Genomic DNA, 27,536 nt, shown 5'->3' with positions numbered 1-27,536 from the left:
TGTGCGGGCCTACCAATGTGTGAAACAGTATACATCAGAAATGTAGGGTCTTCATTGGGGCCTTCATTCATATTCTAGAATGGCCTCCTTTCCTCGTCTCCTTTCCTTCCTTCAGGAATGATCTGACAGAACCTGAACCTACGGAGGTTTCTGGTGTGGGTGGGGAGCTACCAGTACCACCCACAGTACATACATTATCCTGCAGATGTATGCATAGTATAACTGCTACACCCGACAGTGTGGAATATCATACATCAGAAATGTAGGGTCTTGATTGGTCGCTTTTCTTTGATTTGACTTTAAAAAGAGCAATGCTGCCATTGGCCTCTCGTTTTGTTCCCTCCCTCCTTTTGACCTCCTCCCTCGTTCCGTTCCCTCCGTTATCAGGGCTGTGTGTGTGTGTGTGTGTGTCTCAGCCCTGGCTACGAGATAATCTCTTTGTGGAGACACTTTAGTGCACTCCTGCGTGTGGAAATGGAAGCAAACAGCTGTTCCTCACAGAGAAGACATCCTCCACCCTTCCTCCTGCTCCCCCTCACTCGTTCTGTTTTGTTATACTTGTGGTATACCGTCTGATATCCTATGGCTTTCAGCCAATCAACATTCAGGGCTCGAACCACCCAGTGTATAATGGTGTATAGATAATGATTCAGTTGGCCTGCCTGCAGCCCTGCACTTCAGACACGCAGTTCCCTGTGGGGATGCACGCACGCACACACAAGCTTACAGACCAACACACTCACACGTAAATACACATACACGCTCTGACATGGCCATGCGTGGGTTACTAATGCCCTCATCACATCTCTTCCTTCTCTGAGATGGTTCGCATCATTAGTGTGTGAGTAAGGCAGGGACAATTACATGGCCCGACACAAACACAATGAATAATCCAGCGCACGCAGCATCAGTTTGAAGGACGAGAGGAATATTGCTGGTGAGGCTGTTTTACTGAGGTCATGTTTCTATTGATGACGATGTGACGGAGTGAGAGACTGACTGTCTGAGTGAGAGACTGACTGACTGCTGGCGAATCGAGAGTGTGAGACAGCAGGCAGGTAGTTAGTTAGCATAGCACGTCTGTAATCTAGACTGCGGGGTTAAATTTGACAGGGCCCGGTTGTATAAAACAGCTTACGTGTTTCCCTTAAGGGTTTACCTTAACTTCTTGCGACTAGGTGGCGCTATTATAAAATTTGGATGAAAAACATTCCCGTTTTAAACAAGATATTTTGTCACGAAAAGATGCTCGACTATGCATATAATTAATTGACAGCTTTGGAAAGAAAACACTCTGACGTTTCCAAAACTGCAAAGATATTGTCTGTGAGTGCCACAGAACTGATGTTACAGGCGAAACCCAGATAAAAATCCAACCAGGAAGTGCCGCATTTTTTGGAACCGCCTCATGCCAATGACTCCTTATATGGCTGTGAATGAGCTACGAATGAGCTTACGTTTTCCACGTATTCCCCAAGGTGTCTACAGCATTGTGACATCTTTTTAGGCATTTCCATTGAAGAATGGCTGTAAGGGAACATATATAGCATGTGGTCACATGGTGTCTCCCGCAGGAAACCTTGCGTAAAATACTGAGGTAGCCATTTTTCCAACCGCTTCTTATGAGAAACCAATTGCCTCGACGGATATATTATCGAATATACAGTGCCTTCCGAAAGTATTCGGCCCCCTTGAACTTTGCGACCTTTTGCCACATTTCAGGCTTCAAACATAAAGATATAAAACTGTATTTTTTTGTGAAGAATCAACAACAAGTGGGACACAATCATGAAGTGGAACGACATTTATTGGATATTTCAAACTTTTTTAACAAATCAAAAACGGAAAAATTGGGCGTGCAAAATTATTCAGCCCCCTTAAGTTAATACTTTGTAGCGCCACCTTTTGCTGCGATTACAGCTGTAAGTCGCTTGGGGTATGTCTCTATCAGTTTTGCACATCGAGAGACTGACATTTTTTCCCATTCCTCCTTGCAAAACAGCTCGAGCTCAGTGAGGTTGGATGGAGAGCGTTTGTGAACAGCAGTTTTTAGTTGTTTCCACAGATTCTCGATTGGATTCAGGTCTGGACTTTGACTTGGCCATTCTAACACCTGGATATGTTTATTTTTGAACCATTCCATTGTAGATTTTGCTTTATGTTTTGGATCATTGTCTTGTTGGAAGACAAATCTCCGTCCCAGTCTCAAGTCTTTTGCAGACTCCATCAGGTTTTCTTCCAGAATGGTCCTGTATTTGGCTCCATCCATCTTCCCATCAATTTTAACCATCTTCCCTGTCCCTGCTGAAGAAAAGCAGGCCCAAACCATGATGCCGCCACCCCCATGGTTGACAGTGGGTATGGTGTGTTCAGGGTGATGAGCTGTGTTGCTTTTACGCCAAACATAACGTTTTGCATTGTTGCCAAAAAGTTCAATTTTGGTTTCATCTGACCAGAGCACCTTCTTCCACATGTTTGGTGTGTCTCCCAGGTGGCTTGTGGCAAACTTTAAACGACACTTTTAATGGATATCTTTAAGAAGTGGCTTTCTTCTTGCCACTCTTCCATAAAGGCCAGATTTGTGCAATATACGACTGATTGTTGTCCTATGGACAGAGTCTCCCACCTCAGCTGTAGATCTCTGCAGTTCATCCAGAGTGATCATGGGCCTCTTGGCTGCATCTCTGATCAGTCTTCTCCTTGTATGAGCTGAAAGTTTAGAGGGACGGCCAGGTCTTGGTAGATTTGCAGTGGTCTGATACTCCTTCCATTTCAATATTATCGCTTGCACAGTGCTCCTTGGGATGTTTAAAGCTTGGGAAATATTTTTGTATCCAAATCCGGCTTTAAACTTCTTCACAACATTATCTCGGACCTGCCTGGTGTGTTCCTTGTTCTTCATGATGCTCTCTGCGCTTTTAACGGACCTCTGAGACTATCACAGTGCAGGTGCATTTATACGGAGACTTGATTACACACAGGTGGATTGTATTTATAGTAATTTAGTCATTTAGGTCAACATTGGATCATTCAGAGATCCTCACTGAACTTCTGTAGAGAGTTTTATATCTTTATGTTTGAAGCCTGAAATGTGGCAAAAGGTCGCAAAGTTCAAGGGGGCCGAATACTTTCGCAAGGCACTGTATATGTTAAAAACACCTTGAGGATGGATCCTAAACAACGTTTGCCGTGTTTGTCGATATTATGGAGCAAATTTTGAAAAAAGTTTGGCGTTATAGTTGTAGCATTTTCCGGTCGATTTCTCAGCCATGCATGATGAAGAAACGGGAGCTATTTCGCCTACAAAAATAATATTTTTGTAAAAAAGGAACATTTCCTATCTAACTGGGAGTCTCCTGAGTGAAAGCATCTGAAGTTCTTCAAAGGTAAATGATTTAATTTGGTTGCTTTTCTTATTTTTGTGAAAATGTTGCCTGCTGCCAGCAGAGCTAGCATAGCATTATGCCATGATAAACTTACACAAATGCTTGTCTAGCGTTGGCTGTAATGCATATTTTGAAAATCTGAGATGACAGTGTTGTTAACAAAAGGCTAAGCTTGTGTTTGAATATATTTATTTTATTTCATTTGCGATTTTCATGAATAGGAAAAGTTTCTATGTCCGCTGCGTTATGCTAATGCGTTTGAGGCTATGATTGCGCTCCCGGATACGGGATTGCTCGTCGCGAGAGGCTAAGGAATAACTTCCCCTTGCCTACAGGAATTTAAGGGTGTTGCATATAGCCCCTCAAACATTTCATTAGTTAAGGGCATCATTTAAGGGGTTTATGGCAGTTTGAAGGCATGTATGGCAGAAAGAGTCTTGGTTACCATGGAGATGCCCCGATTCACTGACTGAAAGTCTCAAAGAGATCACATTGATTTTTGGAAGATCGCAAAATAGAACTTCTACATCCAAGACAGGAAAAAACAAGACATTTCCTTTTAGTTACTTTTTTTCTCTGAACTTGTTTCAATTACTTTCTAACATTTCAAGCTAACTTACAGAGTAGCTAGCTAGCTAACCAGCAGGCTCTGTAGCCATGGATTGTGCACCTTCCATTGTTTAGCTAAGTAGCTAACGTAAACTCGTGCATCGCCTTGGTCCGTACAATTGCCCTTATTTTAGCGCCCCAAAAACGCAATACTTCCAGATCAACTGTAATGTCAATACCATTGTAAAGCACAATTTCTCCCCTTTCCAACAGAATAAATTACATGACCTAAACGCTGCCCGTTTCTGCATAATTCAAGCAGGCAATGAGCCCCGTCGGGTCTTTTTCAAAATGGCGGGTGGGGAAGCGAAACTAATGCGTGAGAAGGAGAGGAGATGTGTGGGAAAACTGCTTTTTTCCCCACTCGACTGTCCAACGTATCACCTTATCGCCTCTAAAATGTAAATAAAACACTGTAAAGAGTTTATATAATGTGTCATTACATACCTATTTGAAGGTTTGTGTCGAATTTGAATCGGGTTTTTAGGGCGGGGCTAAAGTGATCTTAGAAGTTAACAGCAGGTTTTTAGGGCGGGGCTAAAGTGATCTTCAGAAGTTAACAGCGGCTTTGAGAATGATGACGAAAAAAATGACCAGGTATCCCCCTTACCCCCGTCACTGTCAATTTCTTGTTTTTAAAGGATGATAGAAGTGCTACACCTGGTGGAGAGAGATTGTAAGACAGAAATAGTTGCTTTATGCGTGCTGTACGCTACGACATGACACGACATGACATGACACGTCATGACACAGTTGTCCTAACCAACTCATGGATACTAGGGTGGCTGGGGGAGTTGTCCTAACCAACTCATGGACACTAGGGTGGCTGGGGGACAGTTGTCCTAACCAACTCATGGATACTAGGGTGGCTGGGGTTGTCCTACAACTCATGTACTAGGGTGGCTGAGTGACAGTTGTCCTAACCAACTCATGGATACTAGGGTGGCTGGGGGACAGTTGTCCTAACCAACTCATGGATACTAGGGTGGCTGGGGGACAGTTGTCCTAACCAACTCATGGATACTAGGGTGGCTGAGTGACAGTTGTCCTAACCAACTCATGGATACTAGGGTGGCTGGGGGACAGTTGTCCTAACCAACTCATGGATACTAGGGTGGCTGGGGGAGTTGTCCTAACCAACTCATGGATACTAGGGTGGCTGAGTGACAGTTGTCCTAACCAACTCATGGATACTAGGGTGGCTGACGGTTGTCCTAACCAACTCATGGATACTAGGGTGGCTGGGGGAGTTGTCCTAACCAACTCATGGATACTAGGGTGGCTGAGTGACAGTTGTCCTAACCAACTCATGGATACTAGGGTGGCTGGGGGACGGTTGTCCTAACCAACTCATGGATACTAGGGTGGCTGGGGGAGTTGTCCTAACCAACTCATGGATACTAGGGTGGCTGGGGGACAGTTGTCCTAACCAACTCATGGATACTAGGGTGGCTGGGGGACCTAACCAACTCATGGATACTAGGGTGGCTGAGTGACAGTTGTCCTAACCAACTCATGGATACTAGGGTGGCTGGGGGACGGTTGTCCTAACCAACTCATGGATACTAGGGTGGCTGAGTGACAGTTGTCCTAACCAACTCATGGATACTAGGGTGGCTGGGGGGGGGGGGGGGACAGTTGTCCTAACCAACTCATGGATACTAGGGTGGCTGAGTGACAGTTGTCCTAACCAACTCATGGATACTAGGGTGGCTGGGGGACGGTTGTCATAACTTCCAAAATACCAGCCAAGCTCTGCTCCTGAACCAAGCTGAAGGGAGGATGATCTCAATATACAACCAGACCCAGTGTTCACCCTCCACTGCCCAGCTTTAGATTAAATTACAATTAGTGTATCACAACACAGGGTTCTAAATGTCAAGAGAACGTAGCGATATTTCCAAGTTCTAGAATCAGCTCTTTATTCCATGTTAAAGAACATTCTGAGAGAGAGACAGAGGCCTGGGAAAAGACTAGCATTTGATTACAACTCATTTTTACCTTGGCAGCATCCCAAATGGCACCCTATTCCCTATATTAAAGCTCTGGTCAAAAATAGTGCAATAAATAGGGAGCCAATTGGGACAAAGCCCTCGAAAGCCTCTATTCAAGGGCTCCATATTGGATTTAGTAGAAGCAGGGTGAAAAATGATCTGATGGTTGCCAGTGGCAGCCTCACAGAGGGAGAGGATATCCCTGATAGCAGCATAGCCTGGGCTTTGGAAGGGGCTGTGTGTAACGCAGCATTTCAAAATCATTCAAACAGAACAAACCCCTTCAAACAGGACTAGAGGCTTTAGCTTACAGCCCGCTCAGCATTAAGAGATATCCCGAAAATATTCAGAAGTGGATTTCATTTCACACGAGCCCTATTATTTCTTTAGTCTATAGTTCTGTAAAACCAAGGCCGTGTTATGATGATAGTCTACTCCAGATATACAGTACCAGTCAAACGTTTGGACACACCTACTCATTCAAGGGCTTTCTTGCCAAGAGTGTGCAAAGCTGTCATCAAAAGGGTGGCTACTTCGAAGGATCTCAAATATATTTTGATTTGTTTAACACTGTTTTGGTTACTACATGATTCCATATGTGTTATTTCATAGTTTTGATGTCTTCACTATTATTCTACAACGAATGAGTAGGTGTCCAAACTTTTGACTGGTCCTGTACACAACGGCTTGTATTCATTCAGCTAAATCTCTCTAGATAGAACTCAACCTTGTACTGTTTTTCTTCAACAAAGAAGAGTGTGATTAGTGATGAAGACACTTTCATCCAGGTTTTATTTTCTCATTTACATCAACGACCCAGGGAATAGTTACAGGGGTGAAGAATGAGCCAATTGGAAACTGAAGATGACTAGGTGACCGTGATGGTATGTGGGCCAGATTGGGAATTTAGCCAGGACACCACGGTTAATACCCCTACTCTTATGATAAGTGTCATGGGATCTTTAGTGACCACAGAGAGTCGTGACACCCATTTAACATCCCATCAAAAAGACAGCACCCTGTGACTGTCCCCAATCACTGCCCTGGAGAATTGGGATATTATTATTTTTCAGCCCAGAGGAAAGTGTTCCTCCTACTAGCCTTCCAACACCACTTCCAGCATCTGGTCTCCCATCCACAGACCGACCAGGACCGACCCTGCTTATCTTCAGTGGCAAGCCAGCAGTGGGATGCAGGGTGGTATGGTTCAATTACAATATAGGTCAGATTTAGCATCAAGTACTGTAACAAATACAGCCAGCACTAAAACAAACCAACCAAACAGCCTCCTCACCTGATTGTGGAAGTTGAGCATGGTGGTGGTCTCTATATCCTTCTTCCCCAGGATCTCCATCTTGACCGGCGACGAGGGGAACTTCCAGGAGAAGTAGTCCAGGAAGTCTGGCAGGTAGGAGGCCGCCCCGTGGATGATGCCCATGACATAGTGAGCTGCCTGGGATGACGTGTCCTCGCTGAAGGCTAGGGTAACAAACTCCTGGGCGAACTGCTGCATCTCCGCTGGAGACAGGGCCGAGAGCTCGCTGCAGTAGGCGTGTGCCACCAGGGCTCCACCGTTGGGTTGTTCCTCTACGTGGATGAAGCGGGCGAACTCCAGGTTCTCAAAGCCAGGCTGGGGGCACCGTGGCTGGGGGATCTGGAGGGGGGATGTCATGGGGGAAGCTGGGTCCCAACTACTAATGCTACTGCTACTGCTATTGCTGCTGCTCCATAGGGGCTTGGAGAGGGACAGAGTTGGAGAGGGGCTGTAGCAGTTCTCCTGTTTGATGGATGAGGTGGTGGAGGTGTGGTGGTGGTGGACGGGGAGCGGGGGTTTGAACTCTGTGTGGCCGTGGTGGTGGTGGGGCTGTTGTTTGGAGACCAGGCCTGCATGGAGCTCAGAGAGGAGACCAGCACACACGGTCTGGCTGGACCTGCTGTACATCTTGGGACGTTTCCACTTCTCCCTCTCACTCTCTTTGTGTTTCTTCTTCTTCTTCTTCTTCACCTTTTTAATCTGGAGCTCCTCTGAGTTTATCTGGGGTTTCTGCTTGTCTAGAGAGAGAGAGGAGGGGAGAGAGAGAGAGGGGGGGGGGCAGGGAGGGAGGAGGGGAGGAGAGAGGGGGGAGCAGGGAGGGGAGATAGAGGGGGGGGCAGAGAGAGAGAGAGGGGGAGGAGAGAGAGAGAGGGGAGGGCAGAAAGAGAGGAGGGGAGGAGAGAGGGGGGAGCAGGGAGGGGAGAGGGGGGGGGCAGAGAGAGAGAGAGGGGGGGCAGAGAGAGAGAGAGGGGGGCAGATAGAGAGGAGGGGAGAGAGAGAGGGGGGGGGCAGAGAGAGAGGAGGGGAGGAGAGAGGGGGAGCAGGGAGGGGAGAGGGGGGGGGCAGAGAGAGAGGAGGGGAGGAGAGAGGGGGGAGCAGGGAGGGGAGAGGGGGGGGGGGCAGAGAGAGAGAGAGGGGGGGCAGAGAGAGAGGAGGGGAGGAGAGAGGGGGGGGCAGAGAGAGAGGCGGGGAGGAGAGAGGGGGGACCAGATAGAGAGAGAGAGGGGGGAGCAGATAGAGAGAGAGAGGGGGGAGCAGATAGAGAGAGAGGGGGGGGCAGAGAGAGAGAGAGAGGGGAGGGCAGAGAGAGAGGAGGGGAGGAGAGAGGGGGGAGCAGGGAGGGGAGAGGGGGGGGGGGCAGAGAGAGAAAGAGGGGAGGAGAGAGGGGGGAGCAGGGAGGGGAGAGAGGGGGGGGGGCAGAGAGAGGGGAGGAGAGAGGGGGGAGCAGGGAGGGGAGAGAGAGAGGGGAGGAGAGAGGGGGGAGCAGGGAGGGGAGAGAGGGGAGGAGAGAGGGGGGAGCAGGGAGGGGGGAGAGGGGGGGGAGGAGAGAGGGGGGAGCAGGGAGGGGAGAGAGAGGGGGGGCAGAGAGAGAGAGAGAGGGGAGGAGAGAGGGGGGAGGAGAGAGGGGGGAGCAGGGAGGGGAGAGAGAGAGGGGGGGCAGAGAGAGAGAGAGGGGAGGAGAGAGGGGGGAGCAGGGAGGGGAGAGAGAGGGGAGGAGAGACGGGGAAAAATAGTGTTAATAAAAGAGCTGTGAAGAACACCTGCATGCAGATTCACTACTACCCAGAGCATGTCTGGAATCTAGAGAGAGAGAGATACACTACTACCCAGAGCATGTCTGGAATCTAGAGAGAGAGAGAGATACACTACTACCCAGAGCATGTCTGGAATCTAGAGAGAGAGAGAGATACACTACTACCCAGAGCATGTCTGGAATCTAGAGAGAGAGAGATGCACTACTACCCAGAGCATGTCTGGAATCTAGAGAGAGAGAGAGATGCACTACTACCCAGAGCATGTCTGGAATCTAGAGAGAGAGAGATGCACTACTACCCAGAGCATGTCTGGAATCTAGAGAGAGATGCTCTACTACCCAGAGCATGTCTGGAATCTAGAGAGAGAGATGCTCTACTACCCAGAGCATGTCTGGAATCTAGAGAGAGAGAGATGCACTACTACCCAGAGCATGCCTGGAATCTAGAGAGAGAGAGATGCACTACTACCCAGAGCATGCCTGGAATCTAGAGAAAGAGAGATGCACTACTACCCAGAGCATGCCTGGAATCTAGAGAGAGAGATGCTCTACTACCCAGAGCATGTCTGGAACCTAGAGAGAGAGATGCACTACTACCCAGAGCATGTCTGGAATCTAGAGAGAGAGAGAGATACACACTACTACCCAGAGCATGTCTGGAATCTAGAGAGAGAGAGAGATACACTACTACCCAGAGCATGTCTGGAATCTAGAGAGAGAGAGATGCACTACTACCCAGAGCATGCCTGGAATCTAGAGAGAGAGAGATGCACTACTACCCAGAGCATGCCTGGAATCTAGAGAAAGAGAGATGCACTACTACCCAGAGCATGTCTGGAATCTAGAGAGAGAGAGAGAGAGATACACACTACTACCCAGAGCATGCCTGGAATCTAGAGAGAGAGAGATGCACTACTACCCAGAGCATGCCTGGAATCTAGAGAGAGAGAGATGCACTACTACCCAGAGCATGCCTGGAATCTAGAGAAAGAGAGATGCACTACTACCCAGAGCATGCCTGGAATCTAGAGAGAGAGATGCTCTACTACCTAGAGCATGTCTGGAATCTAGAGAGAGAGATTCTCTACTACCCAGAACATGTCTGGAATCTAGAGAGAGATGCACTACTACCCAGAGCATGTCTGGAAGCTAGAGAGAGATGCACTACTACCCAGAGCATGTCTGAAATCTAGAGAGAGAGAGAGATGCACTACTACCGAGAGCATGTCTGGAATCTAGAGAGAGAGAGATGCACTACTACCCAGAGCATGTCTGGAATCTAGAGAGAGAGAGAGAGATGCACTACTACCCAGAGCATGCCTGGAATCTAGAGAGAGAGAGAGAGATGCACTACTACCCAGAGCATGCCTGGAATCTAGAGAGAGAGATGCTCTACTACCCAGAGCATGTCTGGAATCTAGAGAGAGATTCTCTACTACCCAGAGCATGTCTGGAATCTAGAGAGAGATGCACTACTACCCAGAGCATGTCTGGAATCTAGAGAGAGAGATGCTCTACTACCCAGAGCATGTCTGGAATCTAGAGAGAGATGCACTACTACCCAGAGCATGTCTGGAAGCTAGAGAGAGATGCACTACTACCCAGAGCATGTCTGGAATCTAGAGAGAGAGAGATGCACTACTACCCAGAGCATGTCTGGAATCTAGAGAGAGAGAGATGCACTACTACCCAGAGCATGTCTGGAATCTAGAGAATCAATGAGCAGAGGAGAGGAGGAAGAGAGGAGGAAGAGAGGCAGCTCTGGTTGAGGAACAACTACTTCCATCAATACATGAAGACCTTCATTAGCCTTGTATTATTACCATGGTCCCAACTATAGGCCTCACTGCTTCAGCCAACTCCTCTGACTACTGACACGTGGCATGCTTATATTACCACCCAAAAGGAGCAAAACAACTGGGCTTATAATTAGACACAGAGGACAACGTAGTAATTATTACGATTGAATTACAGTAACCAGAGAGCTTGGACACCGCTGTTAGAAAACTGTAATAAACTGGATTCAGTCCAGGGGGTGGAACTGGGGAGCAGCCGCAGCAGTCCAGGGGGTGGAACTGGGGAGCAGCCGCAGCAGTCCAGGGGGTGGAACAGGGAAGCAGCCGCGGCAGTCCAGGGGGTGGAACTGGGAAGCAGCCGCAGCAGTCCAGGGGGTGGAACAGGGAAGCAGCCGCGGCAGTCCAGGGGGTGGAACTGGGAAGCAGCCGCAGCAGTCCAGGGGGTGGAACAGGGAAGCAGCCGCGGCAGTCCAGGGGGTGGAACTGGGAAGCAGCCGCAGCAGTCCAGGGGGTGGAACTGGGAAGCAGCCGCAGCAGTCCAGGGGGTGGAACAGGGAAGCAGCCGCGGCAGTCCAGGGGGTGGAACAGGGAAGCAGCCGCAGCAGTCCAGGGGGTGGAACAGGGAAGCAGCCGCAGCAGTCCAGGGGGTGGAACTGGGAAGCAGCCGCAGCAGTCCAGGGGGTGGAACTGGGAAGCAGCCGCGGCAGTCCAGGGGGTGGAACAGGGAAGCAGCCGCGGCAGTCCAGGGGGTGGAACAGGGAAGCAGCCGCGGCAGTCCAGGGGGTGGAACAGGGAAGCAGCCGCAGCAGTCCAGGGGGTGGAACAGGGAAGCAGCCGCGGCAGTCCAGGGGGTGGAACTGGGAAGCAGCCGCGGCAGTCCAGGGGGTGGAACAGGGAAGAGCAGTAGCAGTATACATCCCAAATGGCACCATAGTCCCTGTTTAGTGCACTACTTTTGACCATGGCCAGATTGAATTGTCCTGTGTCCCAAATGGCACAGAGGCAGAGCCACTGCAGGCGGGGCCGTTAGACAGTTCTCTGGTTCTGATGAGATGCCAAAAATTTTCAGATCACCTGCCAAATGACCCGTTGTTACCTGCCTGCTGCTACCTGTGGGAAGCAGCTCTTTAAGAGCAGCCAAAATAACAGCCTGATACGTGATCTCCATGCTCTGCTCTCTTTAGTCTCTGTACAAGACTAACCAGCTTCTACCCCCAAGCCTGAAGACTCCTGAACATCTAATCAAATGGCTACCCAGACTATTTGTATTGCCCCCCCCCCCCCCCCCCCTTCTACACTGCTGCTACTCTCTGTTATTATCTATGCATAGACACTTTAATAACTCTACCTACATGTACATATTACCTCGACTAACCAGTTCCCCTGCAGATTGACTCTGTACCGGTAACCCCTGTATACAGCCTCGCTATTGTTATTTTACTGCTGCTCTTTAATTATGTTATTTTTATTAGGTTTGATTTGATTGGGAGTCCCATCGGAGTCCCATCGGAGTCCCATCGGAGTCCCATCGGGCGGCACACAGTTGGCCCAGCGTGGTCCGGGTTCGGACGGTGGAGGCCTCATTTTAAATAAAAATGTGTTCTTAACTGATTTGCCAAGTTAAATATAATAAAATATCTGTTAATATTTAAAATGTAAATAATTAGTGGCTGCTTTTCAGAAATTACATCAAGGTTATGACTGGAAAAAAGAACAAAAAACATGGAACAAAATATTAAAACACTGAGGATTAGAGTGAAAATGTTACCGGCTGTCAAAGTCCACACAGCAGAACTTGTGATGGTAAAAAATATATTTAAATTGTTTTATTTTTAAATAAAGGTTTTTATTGATAGTTACATATTGCGATATAGACAACATTATATAGATGCTTTGACTCCAAGTATCGATTTGTAAAAAAATAAGAAAAACCGGTATTTTTCATCGTAGAGCTCATTCTCCTTTTTAAATAGTGAGTCAACATGTTTTCAGCACCATTTCCATGACTGATGACTCATTTTCTCGTCTCTCCACAGCAGACATATTGTGAGCAATATGTTTAACATTAAATCACAATATATCTTGGCCAGGTCGCAGTTGTAAATGAGAACTTGTTCTCAACTAGCTTTCCTGGTTAAATTAAAAAGGTGAAATAAAATGTTAGTTTTTTTAAAAATACATATATAGAATTGTGAAAGTCCCAATGCATACACTTTAAATAATGCCACCTTAATGTTTACACATCTTACAATACTCATATCATATGTATATACACTGTATTTTATACCATCCATTGCACCTTGCCTGTGCCGCTCAGCCATCGCTCATCCATATATTTATATATACATATTGTCATTCACCCTTTTACATGTGTGTATTAGGTAGCTGGAGAACTGTTAGATAATAGTGCACAGTCGGAACCAGAAGCACAATCATTTCACTACACTCGCATTAACATCTGCTAACCATGTGTATGTGACCATTAACATCTGCTAACCATGTGTATGTGACCATTAACATCTGCTAACCATGTGTATGTGACCAATAACATCTGCTAACCATGTGTATGTGACCAATAACATCTGCTAACCATGTGTATGTGACCATTAACATCTGCTAACCATGTGTATGTGACCAATAACATGATTTGAGTATATCGATGCCTCAGTATCGTGTTGATATAGTATAGTGAGGTCACTGGCAATTCAGCCCTATTCAGAACCTCAATATTGAGTCATATATATTTGTATGTTATGCTGGTTGTGTGTGGACTGACTTCTCCAATACACACATCAACAAAACCACCCAGCCATAAGATCCAGCTCGACTGCCCTTTAAAGTAGACAGCACAGCTAAAGGCCTGCGGTTGGTTGTCTGATCCGTCACAGACACCCTGCCACGCCCAAACATTCACAGACACATTTCAAAGCCCACTGTCTCCCACTCCTCTGTGGTATAATAATAGTACAACAACAGCATGATATGTAGGTATACAGGTAACTGCCAAAATAAAGGAAACACCAACATTGTATGTCAAAGGGCACTGGGCCACCACGAGCCGCCAGAACAGCTTCAATGTGCCTTGGCATAGATTCTACAAGGGGCTGGAACAAGGGGCTGGAATATGGGGACAGACGGCAGGGGAATATGGGGACAGACGGCAGGGGAATATGGGGACAGACGGCAGGGGAATATGGTGACAGACGGCAGGGGAATATGGTGACAGACGGCAGGGGAATATGGGGACAGACGGCAGGGGAATATGGGGACAGACGGCAGGGGAATATGGGGACAGACGGCAGGGGAATATGGGGACAGACGGCAGGGGAATATGGTGACAGACGGCAGGGGAATATGGTGACAGACGGCAGGGGAATATGGGGACAGACGGCAGGGGAATATGGGGACAGACGGCAGGGGAATATGGTGAAACGTCAGATCTGGTGACAGACGGCAGGGGAATATGGTGACAGACGGCAGGGGAATATGGTGACAGACGGCAGGGGAATATGGTGAAACGTCGGATCTGGTGACAGACGGCAGGGGAATATGGTGACAGGCGGCAGGGGAATATGGTGACAGACGGCAGGGGAATATGGTGACAGACGGCAGGGGAATATGGTGACAGACGGCAGGGGAATATGGTGAAACGTCAGATCTGGTGACAGACGGCAGGGGAATATGGTGACAGGCGGCAGGGGAATATGGTGACAGACGGCAGGGGAATATGGGGACAGACGGCAGGGGAATATGGGGACAGACGGCAGGGGAATATGGGGACAGACGGCAGGGGAATATGGTGACAGACGGCAGGGGAATATGGTGACAGACGGCAGGGGAATATGGTGACAGACGGCAGGGGAATATGGTGACAGACGGCAGGGGAATATGGGGACACACGGCAGGGGAATATGGGGACAGACGGCAGGGGAATATGGTGAAAAGTCAGCAAGTTGAGCTGCGTTCGTCACTGAAGCTCCTGCCGAACGAGCCCCAACAAATCACCACTCTTTCAGAGTCCCAGAGAACTCTTCTTCTATCCACGGTAGTCAAAATAACAGACGACTGGGCCTGGACAGCACTTTTAAACATGACCCTAAGCACCATGTTTATTCCATGCCTGTATGGAAGCACATGCTTTCAATATACTTTCCATCCCTCATTTACTCAAGTGTTTCCTTTATTTTGTCAGTTACCAGTAGATTTGTATACATGGTAGCGACTAGTCCGAGCCTGTGGTTATTCTGGTACGCGTGTTGCTCACGCGTGATGCGTGTGCATATATGGCAGGATGGTGTAGCTAGGAGCACATGGCTGTCAGAACAGGGGAGCCTGCTACAGTGACATGGTCTGGTTCAGAGGAGCTGCTGCTTCACTATAGCACCAACACACACGCTTCTGGAGCACGTTCACCACCATATGACAGGACACACAGAGAGAGACAGAGAGAGACAGAGAGAGACAGAGAGAGACAGAGAGAGACAGAGAGAGACAGAGAGAGCGAACGAGAGAGACACAGAGAGAGAGCGAGCGAGAGAGACACAGAGAGAGAGCGAGAGACACCGAGAGAGTGAGCGAGAGCGACACAGAGAAAGACACAGAGAGAGCGAGCAAGTATGCGGGGTAGAGAAGGAGAGGGGGAGCAGGAGAAAAACAGAGTGAGTGAGGCAGTGTATTATACTGTGATGCTGTTAATCCAGAGAGCTCTAGCTCCTCCACCCCCACCCCTCTCTCCACTCTACCATTTTACCAGTAGGACAGCAGGCCAGACAGTTATTCAAACCATGATCCGTGTGTGAGACAGAGGTCAGATGTGTCTAAACAGACAGTCAGAGTTTACCAAAACGGCGCTTAGGTGGTGGGCGTGGCAACGGGCGGAGCTGCTGAATTTGAAAGGGCCTTATCTTGATGATGTAGATTTGGTTATGGTTTTTTAAAGCATCTTTAAGACAATTTCCTGCAATTCTATACATTTCTCCATGGCAAATGCTTTGTTTGTTTTGCTCAAACAGAAAATCAATACTGCTAAATTCATAGTTATTTGAATTTTCTATTCTCCCTGACCGTCTAGCTTTTATTTGGGCGATATTTGTTCTCAAAGATTATATAATAAAAACATTAAGGGTGCATTATAATTTATTCATACTTTGTGACGGGTTTCAGTTTTAAATTCACACTGAAAAGCGTTTTTCCATCTCAAAAACAGATTGTGGGACTTCAGACGGCCCGCCCAAGGATTTCAATGACAGGAAACACCCTGCCAGTCCACACACAGAGAGCATGTGCCTCACAGCTGGAGAGGACATACAACCAGCCCCTAAAGTGAATAATCCACTACATGTTATGAAACAAACAGTACAAATAGTGTAAGACAGAGACAAACAGAAACAGAATGGGAGAGAGAGAGGGTTTAATGTGACTCATAGTAGACTGGGAGAGCTCAGCAGTAGCTAGAATGCTCTGGGTTTCCCCCCAGCAGCTCCCAGTACTACACCACGGCTCAGTATCTCTACAGTCTGGAGGCTGCTAGCTCCTCACTAACAGGCCGCTGATGACCTAATCTAGGACAAGCTGACGCTCAGACTACGTATTACAGAGACTGAGCTTGCTGTGCATACAAACAAACCTCCAGTGTCACAGTGCATCGTCTAGTTATCTAGGCCAATCTGCCTGCACCCAAAACACCAGTTATAAACACAGAGAGAGAGACTGATAGTCAACTGGAAAAGCCTGCAGGAAGTGTAGGAATATGATAGATTCATTTTGTATGCACACAAAGCAAGCAAGTGCTAAATATTTGCTCAAGGAGTACAGTTTTGTTCAAACATAATTAATTCCTGAGGAGAGGTGCATGACATTGAGAACACAGTTTCCCCCTGCACAGCATCTACACAGCATCAGTTTCCCCCTGCACAGCATCAGTTTCCCCCTGCACAGCATCAGTTTCCCCCTGCACAGCATCTGCACAGCATCAGTTTCCCCCTGCACAGCATCAGTTTACCCCTCCACAGCATCTGCACAGCATCAGCTTCCCCCTGCACAGCATCAGCTTCCCCCTGCACAGCATCAGTTCCCCCCTGCACAGCTGAAGCAGCATTTGACAGAGCACCAAACAATGCCACTGAAATCGTTCCAAAATGGCAGAAATTGATCAACACCCTAAAGCCACATGAATGGAACTGACAGTGTGTGTGTTCCAAAATCAACAGTAAAATGTAAAATGAGTAGTGGGGGTGAAGAAGAGGAAGTCAATTAGCTGTGTTGTCACAGCCTGGGCTTGACTGCTGAACGCAAACATCTCTGGATGATTACCAGACTGACACCGTCTGCCTGTCTAGTGGTCTCTGGGTAATATAGGCCCTTAAAACACAGACACACAGTTGATGACAAACATCCTCAAAGCTCAGTGTGACCATTACACTAAAGCAGCCATGTTTTTCCTATTGATTTCCAATTGTTGTTTTTTCCTTTTAATCCTACTTCTCTTTCTCCGCCATGACACAGAGCACCGCCTGTTGAGTAATACGCTGATCCTCAACACACGGGGCTCTCAGTGGTGCGTACTGAGACCCCTCCTGTACTCCCTGTTCACCCACGACTCCAACACCATGACACAGCAGTGATCCTCAACACACGGGGCTCTCAGTGGTGCGTACTGAGACCCCTCCTGTACTCCCTGTTCACCCACGACTCCAACACCATTAAGTTGAGTAATACGCTGATCCTAAACACACAGGGCTCTCAGTGGTGCGTACTGAGACCCCTCCTGTACTCCCTGTTCACCCACGACTCCAACACCATTAAGTTGAGTAATACGCTGATCCTCAACACACGGGGCTCTCAGTGGTGTGTACTGAGACCCCTCCTGTACTCCCTGTTCACCCACGACTCCAACACCATTAAGTTTGCTGACGACACGACGGTGGAAGGCCAGAACACCGATGAGACAGCCTATAGGGAGGACGCCCCCATTCTCATCGAAGGGAGTGGAGTGGGTCGAGACGAGCACGCCCCCATTCTCATCGACGGGAGTGGAGTGGGTCGAGACGAGCACGCCCCCATTCTCATCGAAGGGAGTGGAGTGGGTCGAGATGAGCACGCCCCCATTCTCATCGACGGGAGTGGAGTGGGTCGAGACGAGCACGCCCCTATTCTCATCGACGGGAGTGGGTCGAGACGAGCACGCCCCCATTCTCATCGACGGGAGTGGAGTGGGTCGAGACGAGCACGCCCCCATTCTCATCGACGGGAGTGGGTCGAGACGAGCACGCCCCCATTCTCATCGAAGGGAGTGGAGTGGGTCGAGACGAGCACGCCCCCATTCTCATCGACGGGAGTGGAGTGGGTCGAGACGAGCACGCCCCCATTCTCATCGACGGGAGTGGAGTGGGTCGAGACGAGCACGCCCCCATTCTCATCGACGGGAGTGGGTCGAGACGAGCACGCCCCCATTCTCATCGAAGGGAGTGGAGTGGGTCGAGACGAGCACTCCCCCATTCTCCTCGACGGGAGTGGAGTGGGTCGAGACGAGCACGCCCCCATTCTCATCGACGGGAGTGGAGTGGGTCGAGAACTTCAATTTCTTCTGTGTCCACATCACTAAGGAATTATCATGGTCCTCACACACCAACCCAGTCGTGAAGGAGGCACGACAACAGAGGCTGAAAAGATTTGGCACAGGTCCTCAACAAGTTCTACAGCTGCACCACAGAGAGCATCTTGGCTGGCTGGATCACCGCCTGGTGTGGCAACAGCTTGGCAATCCAAACACAAGGCTCTACAGAGGACAGTGCTCTACAGAGGGCAGTGCTCTACAGCCCAGTACATCACTGAGGCCGAGCTCCCTGTCATCCAGGAACTCTATACCAGGCGGATGAGACAGTGCCGGGCGGAGTGAGTCCTGGAGGAGACAGCGCCGGGCGGAGTGAGTCCTGGAGGAGACAGCGCCGGGCGGAGTGAGTCCTGGAGGAGACAGCGCCGGGCGGAGTGAGTCCTGGAGGAGACAGCGCCGGGCGGAGTGAGTCCTGGAGGAGACAGCGCCGGGCGGAGTGAGTCCTGGAGGAGACAGCGCCGGGCAGAGTGAGTCCTGGAGGAGACAGCGCCGGGCAGAGTGAGTCCTGGAGGAGACAGCGCCGGGCAGAGTGAGTCCTGGAGGAGACAGCGCCGGGCAGAGTGAGTCCTGGAGGAGACAGCGCCGGGCGGAGTGAGTCCTGGAGGAAACAGCGCCGGGCGGAGTGAGTCCTGGAGGAGACAGCGCCGGGCGGAGTGAGTCCTGGAGGAGACAGCGCCGGGCGGAGTGAGTCCTGGAGGAAACAGCGCCGGGCGGAGTGAGTCCTGGAGGAAACAGCGCCGGGCGGAGTGAGTCCTGGAGGAGACAGCGCCGGGCGGAGTGAGTCCTGGAGGAGACAGCGCCGGGCGGAGTGAGTCCTGGAGGAGACAGCGCCGGGCGGAGTGAGTCCTGGAGGAGACAGCGCCGGGCGGAGTGAGTCCTGGAGGAGACAGCGCCGGGCGGAGTGAGTCCTGGAGGAGACAGCGCCGGGCGGAGTGAGTCCTGGAGGAGACAGCGCCGGGCGGAGTGAGTCCTGGAGGAGACAGCGCCGGGCGGAGTGAGTCCTGGAGGAGACAGCGCCGGGTGGACCTGGAATACTCACATTTCCATCTTAAAAGACACTACATAACATATATAAACACACTACATAACATATATAAACACACTACATAACATATATAACCACACTACATATAAAAACACACTACATAACATATATAAACACACTACATAACATTTATAAACACACTACATAACATATATAAACACACTACATAATATATAGTGACTGTACTGAAGACTGCTAGGTGGTATTAGCAGAGGCTCACTCCTAGGTCTCCCTCCTGCTAGGACTGATCAGCACCACACAGGAAGGGCAGCCTGCTCCGTTTCCTGTCCCCAGTCAGAGAGACAGACACAGGCCTGAGACTCCCAGCTCAGCCTCTCACACAGAGACCAGGCTCAGTGACACTGCAGTGCAGTAGTAGTAGTAGTCACCACACTATGAAAATTAATACTCACTATCCTACACATTCTGCCGTGGATTCTGCTGTCTGAGTGACTCAAACATCACAACACCACGGAGGGCACCATGCCTTGACTAACACACTCCTGAAATCACCATTTTTAAAATTGGAGATTCTCCCTGACTGTCTAGCTTTTATTTTGGTGATTGTTAGTTCACAAATATGATCTTATTTCAAAATATATATATATATCCATTATATTTTCTACATACCTTATATTTTTTTAAACTTTTGAACATACTGAAGGTGGCCTGAAAAAAACACTTCAGCGACTCGCCCAACTATTTTCTACATGTGTGTGTGTGTGTGTGTGTGTGTGTGTGTACACAAGGGGCAAAATAGGGAAATCTGAGTCTGTGTTGCCTTGCTGGATAGTCAGGCTCCTCACTGTTAGTCCTCAGCTGGGGTGTAGAGCCATGACCTTTACAGCAGACTGGAGTTGTGCTGAGAGGCTCTGCCCGATACACAGTCAGTGTAGTGGTCATATTGATAGAGGGGGCTGGGGTACAGCATTAAGAGCAGTCAGACACAAACACACACAGTCAGTGTAGTGGTCATATTGATAGAGGGGGCTGGGGTACAGCATTATGAGCAGTCAGACACACACAGAAAGAGGGGTCAGGGCCACTGTACTAAGCAGACCACCAGTCATAGTGTTAGGACTGTGCACAGGTCTGTCCAACGGTACAGCATTAAGAGCAGTCAGACACACACACACAGTCAGTGTAGTGGTCATATTGATAGAGGGGGCTGGGGTACAGCATTAAGAGCAGTCAGACACACACACACACAGTCAGTGTAGTGGTCATATTGATAGAGGGGGCTGGGGTACAGCATTATGAGCAGTCAGACACACACAGAAAGAGGGGTCAGGGCCACTGTACTAAGCAGACCACCAGTCATAGTGTTAGGACTGTGCACAGGTCTGTCCAACGGTGCAAATGATTGAGCACAGCCAACAATATACTGGCTACCTCTTTCAGCATGTTAACCGGAGTAATACACAGTGCCCTCTGCTAACACACACACCACAAATACACAGTGCCCTCTGCTAACACACACACCACAAATACACAGTGCCCTCTGCTAACACACACACCACAAATACACAGTGCCCTCTGCTAACACACACACCACAAATTCACAGTGCCCTCTGCTAACACACACACCACAAATACACAGTGCCCTCTGCTAACACACACACCACAAATACACAGTGCCCTCTGCTAACACACACACCACAAATACACAGTGCCCTCTGCTAACACACACACCACAAATACACAGTGCCCTCTGCTAACACACACACCACAAATACACAGTGCCCTCTGCTAACACACACACCACAAATACACAGTGCCCTCTGCTAACACACACACCACAAATTCACAGTGCCCTCTGCTAACACACACACCACAAATACACAGTGCCCTCTGCTAACACACACACCACAAATACACAGTGCCCTCTGCTAACACACACACCACAAATACACAGTGCCCTCTGCTAACACACACACCACAAATACACAATGCCCTCTGCTAACACACACACCACAAATTCACAGTGCCCTCTGCTAACACACACACCACAAATACACAGTGCCCTCTGCTAACACACACACCACAAATACACAGTGCCCTCTGCGAACACACACACCACAAATACACAGTGCCCTCTGCTAACACACACACCACAAATACACAGTGCCCTCTGCTAACACACACACCACAAATACACAGTGCCCTCTGCTAACACACACACCACAAATACACAGTGCCCTCTGCTAACACACACACCACAAATTCATCTGTTGACTTCTGAATGTGCATACACACATACAATGTTGGGTGTGTGTACATATTGGTACACTGGTATGGCTGAAGGACAGACAGGTATAAATAGCAGCAGAGTAAACTGATACAGACCTCTGCTCTGTCAGCCTCACGTCACATTAACACAACACCCTCTGACTGGCTGGGAGGCTTCCCTCTGACTGACTGGCTGGGAGGCTTCCCTCTCGACTCCACCACCCGCTGGGAGGCTTCCCTCTCGACTCCACCACCCGCTGGGAGGCTTCCCTCTCGACTCCACCACCCGCTGGGAGGCTTCCCTCTCGACTCCACCACCCGCTGGGAGGCTTCCCTCTCGACTCCACCACCCGCTGGGAGGCTTCCCTCTCGACTCCACCACCCGCTGGGAGGCTTCCCTCTCGACTCCACCACCCGCTGGGAGGCTTCCCTCTCGACTCCACCACCCGCTGGGAGGCTTCCCTCTCGACTCCACCACTGGCTGAGTGGCTGGGAGGCTTCCCTCTCGACTCCACCACTGGCTGAGTGGCTGGGAGGCTTCCCTCTCGACTCCACCACCCGCTGGGAGGCTTCCCTCTCGACTCCACCACCCGCTGGGAGGCTTCCCTCTCGACTCCACCACCCGCTGGGAGGCTTCCCTCTCGACTCCACCACCGGCTGAGTGGCTGGGAGGCTTCCCTCTGACTACTGACTGGCTGCCTGACTGACTAGCTGTCTGGACATTGAGCGATCGTTTTACAGACATGGGAAGCCACTCTAACAGTCTAAATAAATAAAAAACTCTGGCTGCCCGGCACGCTGCCCGGCACGCTGCCAGACTCGCTGGATCATGTCATGGGCATTGTGTAAGGTCAGGAAAATGGCAGCAGGGTCTTGGCAGTTCATTCCCACCACACCAGGCATTACAGCCTATTTAAAAGCAGGTTGAGGAGAGGGCACGCTGCTAGTTAAAAGACAGATGCAGCTACCACTGATAATATAGCACAATTATTACATCATTATTGCTATTACACAACTATGAATAATTTGGCAGCACTTAGGCCAGTCTTTGTCAAAGATATATAGGACAACATCAGATATGAATAGCTTAGGCTGGCTCACAGTGGGCTAAATGTGTCCAAAACATACGTTGATTCACATGGGAGGGGAAGAGAAGAGAGAGAGAGAGAGACCGAGAGAGAGAGAGAGAGATGGAGAGAGAGACCGAGAGAGAGAGATAGAGGGAGCGAGAGGGAGACCGAGAGAGATGGAGAGAGAGGGATAGAGATGGAGAGAGAGCGAGAGGGAGACCGAGAGAGATGGAGAGAGAGATAGAGGGGGAATCATAAGACAGCCATCTGTCTCAGCTAAACTCTGAATCGGAGAACAGGAGTCTGTTTGTGTGACTGAACCAACTAGTGAACACAGCCTACTCTCAGGGCCCCTCCCTCCCAAATAGCACCCTATTCCCTATATAGTGCACTACCCTGGTCAGAAGCACAATAAAGGGAATAGCGTGCCATTAGGGATCAGCCAACTCTGCCTGAGCCAGAACCATCGCTTCAGCAGCTGTTCCAGTTAAAGGCTTTAGTCACAGGCTGAGTATTTTGGACCCTGGTTACAGCCCTGTCCTGCCACTCTGGGCCCTGGTTCTAGCCCTGTCCTGCCACTCTGGGCCCTGGTTCTAGCCTAGTCCTGCCACTCTGGGCCCTGGTTCTAGCCTAGTCCTGCAACTCTGGGTCCTGGTTACAGCCTAGCCCAGCCACTCTGGGCCCTGGTTACAGCCCTGTCCTGCCACTCTGGGCCCTGGTTCTAGCCTAGTCCTGCCACTCTGGGCCCTGGTTCTAGCCTAGTCCTGCCACTCTGGGCCCTGGTTCTAGCCTAGTCCTGCCACTCTGGGCCCTGGTTCTAGCCTAGTCCTGCCACTCTGGGCCCTGGTTCTAGCCTAGTCCTGCCACTCTGGGCCCTGGTTCTAGCCTAGTCCTGCCACTCTGAGCCCTGGTTCTAGCCTAGTCCTGCCACTCTGGGCCTTGGTTCTAGCCTAGTCCTGCCACTCTGGGTCCTAGTTACAGCCCTGTCCTGCCACTCTGGGCCCTGGTTACAGCCCTGCCCTGCCACTCTGGGCCCTGGTTCTAGCCCTGCCACTCTGGGCCCTGGTTCTAGCCTAGCCCTGTACTGCCACTCTGGGCCCTGGTTCTAGCCTTGTCCTGCCACTCTGGGCCCTGGTTACAGCCTAGCCCTGCCACTCTGGGCCCTGGTTACAGCCTAGCCCTGCCACTCTGGGCCCTGGTTACAGCCCTGCCCTGCCACTCTGGGCCCTGGTTACAGCCCTGTCCTGCCACTCTGGGCCCTGGTTACAGCCCTGTCCTGCCACTCTGGGCCCTGGTTACAGCCTAGCCCTGCCAATCTGGGCCCTGGTTACAGCCCTGTCCAGCCACTCTGGGCCCTGGTTACAGCCTAGTCCTGCCACTCTGGGCCCTGTTTACAGCCCTGTCCTGCCACTCTGGGCCCTGGTTACAGCCCAGCCCTGCCACTCTGGGCCCTGGTTACAGCCCAGCCACGCCACTCTGGGCCCTGGTTACAGCCCAGCCACGCCACTCTGGGCCCTGGTTACAGCCCAGCCACGCCACTCTGGGCCCTGGTTACAGCCCAGCCACGCCACTCTGGGCCCTGGTTACAGCCCAGCCACGCCACTCTGGGCCCTGGTTACAGCCCAGCCACTCTGGGCCCTGGTTACAGCCCTGCCACTCTGGGCCCTGGTTACAGCCCAGCCACTCTGGGCCCTGGTTACAGCCCTGCCACTCTGGGCCCTGGTTACAGCCCTGCCACTCTGGGCCCTGGTTACAGCCCTGCCACTCTGGGCCCTGGTTACAGCCCTGCCACTCTGGGCCCTGGTTACAGCCCTGCCACTCTGGGCCCTGGTTACAGCCCTGCCACTCTGGGCCCTGGTTACAGCCCTGCCACTCTGGGCCCTGGTTACAGCCCTGCCACTCTGGGCCCTGGTTACAGCCCTGCCACTCTGGGCCCTGGTTATACGGCTAACTCGGGTCTGGAGTTATCCTGGTCAGGTGACGAGGTAAAGTAAAACTCCTGTCCCTAACCAGTTTCCAGTTCTGATGCTCTAGGGGAGGCAACCTGCCTGTACAACAGTAAGGAGGAAACAATGAATGTAGCTACTCTCTATACTGAGCCCTGGTCAACAGTAGTACACTAGACAGGGTGAATGGTCAACACCTAGACAGGGACCAGGGTGAATGGTCAACAGTGGTACACTAAACAGGGACCAGGGTGAATGGTCAACACCTAGACAGGGACCAGGGTGAATGGTCAACACCTAGACAGGGACCAGGGTGAATGGTCAACACCTAGACAGGGACCAGGGTGAATGGTCAACACCTAGACAGGGACCAGGGTGAATGGTCAACACCTAGACAGGGACCAGGGTGAATGGTCAACACCTAGACAGGGACCAGGGTGAATGGTCAACACCTAGACAGGGACCAGGGTGAATGGTCAACACCTAGACAGGGACCAGGGTGAATGGTCAACACCTAGACAGGGACCAGGGTGAATGGTCAACACCTAGACAGGGACCAGGGTGAATGGTCAACACCTAGACAGGGACCAGGGTGAATGGTCAACACCTAGACAGGGACCAGGGTGAATGGTCAACACCTAGACAGGGACCAGGGTGAATGGTCAACACCTAGACAGGGAGCAGGGTGAATGGTCAACACCTAGACAGGGACCAGGGTGAATGGTCAACACCTAGACAGGGACCAGGGTGAATGGTCAACACCTAGACAGGGACCAGGGTGAATGGTCAACACCTAGACAGGGACCAGGGTGAATGGTCAACACCTAGACAGGGACCAGGGTGAATGGTCAACACCTAGACAGGGACCAGGGTGAATGGTCAACACCTAGACAGGGACCAGGGTGAATGGTCAACACCTAGACAGGGACCAGGGTGAATGGTCAACACCTAGACAGGGACCAGGGTGAATGGTCAACACCTAGACAGGGACCAGGGTGAATGGTCAACACCTAGACAGGGACCAGGGTGAATGGTCAACACCTAGACAGGGACCAGGGTGAATGGTCAACGCCTAGACAGGGACCAGGGTGAATGGTCAACGCCTAGACAGGGACCAGGGTGAATGGTCAACGCCTAGACAGGGACCAGGGTGAATGGTCAACGCCTAGACAGGGACCAGGGTGAATGGTCAACGCCTAGACAGGGACCAGGGTGAATGGTCAACGCCTAGACAGGGACCAGGGTGAATGGTCAACGCCTAGACAGGGACCAGGGTGAATGGTCAACGCCTAGACAGGGACCAGGGTGAATGGTCAACGCCTAGACAGGGACCAGGGTGAATGGTCAACGCCTAGACAGGGACCAGGGTGAATGGTCAACGCCTAGACAGGGACCAGGGTGAATGGTCAACGCCTAGACAGGGACCAGGGTGAATGGTCAACGCCTAGACAGGGACCAGGGTGAATGGTCAACGCCTAGACAGGGACCAGGGTGAATGGTCAACGCCTAGACAGGGACCAGGGTGAATGGTCAACGCCTAGACAGGGACCAGGGTGAATGGTCAACGCCTAGACAGGGACCAGGGTGAATGGTCAACGCCTAGACAGGGACCGGGTGAATGGTCAACACCTAGACAGGGACCAGGGTGAATGGTCAACACCTAGACAGGGACCAGGGTGAATGGTCAACAGTAGACAGGGACCAGGGTGAATGGTCAACAGTAGACAGGGACCAGGGTGAATGGTCAACAGTAGACAGGGACCAGGGTGAATGGTCAACAGTAGACAGGGACCAGGGTGACTGGTCAACAGTAGACAGGGACCAGGGTGACTGGTCAACAGTAGACAGGGACCAGGGTGACTGGTCAACAGTAGACAGGGACCAGGGTGACTGGTCAACAGTAGACAGGGACCAGGGTGACTGGTCAGCAGTAGACAGGGACCAGGGTGACTGGTCAGCAGTAGACAGGGACCAGGGTGACTGGTCAACAGTAGACAGGGACCAGGGTGACTGGTCAACAGTAGACAGGGACCAGGGTGACTGGTCAACAGTAGACAGGGACCAGGGTGACTGGTCAACAGTAGACAGGGACCAGGGTGACTGGTCAACAGTAGACAGGGACCAGGGTGACTGGTCAACAGTAGACAGGGACCAGGGTGACTGGTCAACAGTAGACAGGGACCAGGGTGACTGGTCAACAGTAGACAGGGACCAGGGTGACTGGTCAACAGTAGACAGGGACCAGGGTGACTGGTCAACAGTAGACAGGGACCAGGGTGACTGGTCAACAGTAGACAGGGACCAGGGTGACTGGTCAACAGTAGACAGGGACCAGGGTGACTGGTCAACAGTTGACAGGGACCAGGGTGACTGGTCAACAGTAGACAGGGACCAGGGTGACTGGTCAACAGTAGACAGGGACCAGGGTGAATGGTCAACAGTAGACAGGGACCAGGGTGAATGGTCAACAATAGACAGGGACCAGGGTGAATGGTCAACAGTGGTACACTAAACAGGGACCAGGGTGAATGGTCAACAGTAGACAGGGACCAGGGTGAATGGTCAACAGTAGACAGACAGGGACCAGGGTGAATGGTCAACAATAGACAGGGACCAGGGTGAATGGTCAACAGTAGACAGGGACCAGGGTGAATGGTCAACAGTAGACAGACAGGGACCAGGGTGAATGGTCAACAGTAGACAGACAGGGACCAGGGTGAATGGTCAACAATAGACAGGGACCAGGGTGAATGGTCAACAGTGGTACACTAAACAGGGACC

At 50.7% G+C, this 27,536-nt stretch overlaps 1 protein-coding gene across 1 annotated transcript in view; it reads right to left on the bottom strand.

The window, feature by feature from the left end:
• LOC139392972 (lysine-specific demethylase RSBN1L-like) overlaps positions 1–27,536 on the bottom strand; it is a 90,780-nt gene that overhangs the window by 57,123 nt on the left and 6,121 nt on the right. The window contains exon 3 of the mRNA XM_071141279.1: positions 7,284–8,041. Coding sequence (XP_070997380.1) covers positions 7,284–8,041 — 758 coding nt within the window. The remainder of the gene's footprint in view (positions 1–7,283; positions 8,042–27,536) is intronic.

This window comes from Oncorhynchus clarkii, chromosome 33 (genome assembly GCF_045791955.1).
Source record: "Oncorhynchus clarkii lewisi isolate Uvic-CL-2024 chromosome 33, UVic_Ocla_1.0, whole genome shotgun sequence".
Classification (NCBI taxonomy): Eukaryota; Metazoa; Chordata; class Actinopteri; order Salmoniformes; family Salmonidae; genus Oncorhynchus; species Oncorhynchus clarkii.
This window is presented reverse-complemented; position numbering and strand designations above follow the sequence as displayed.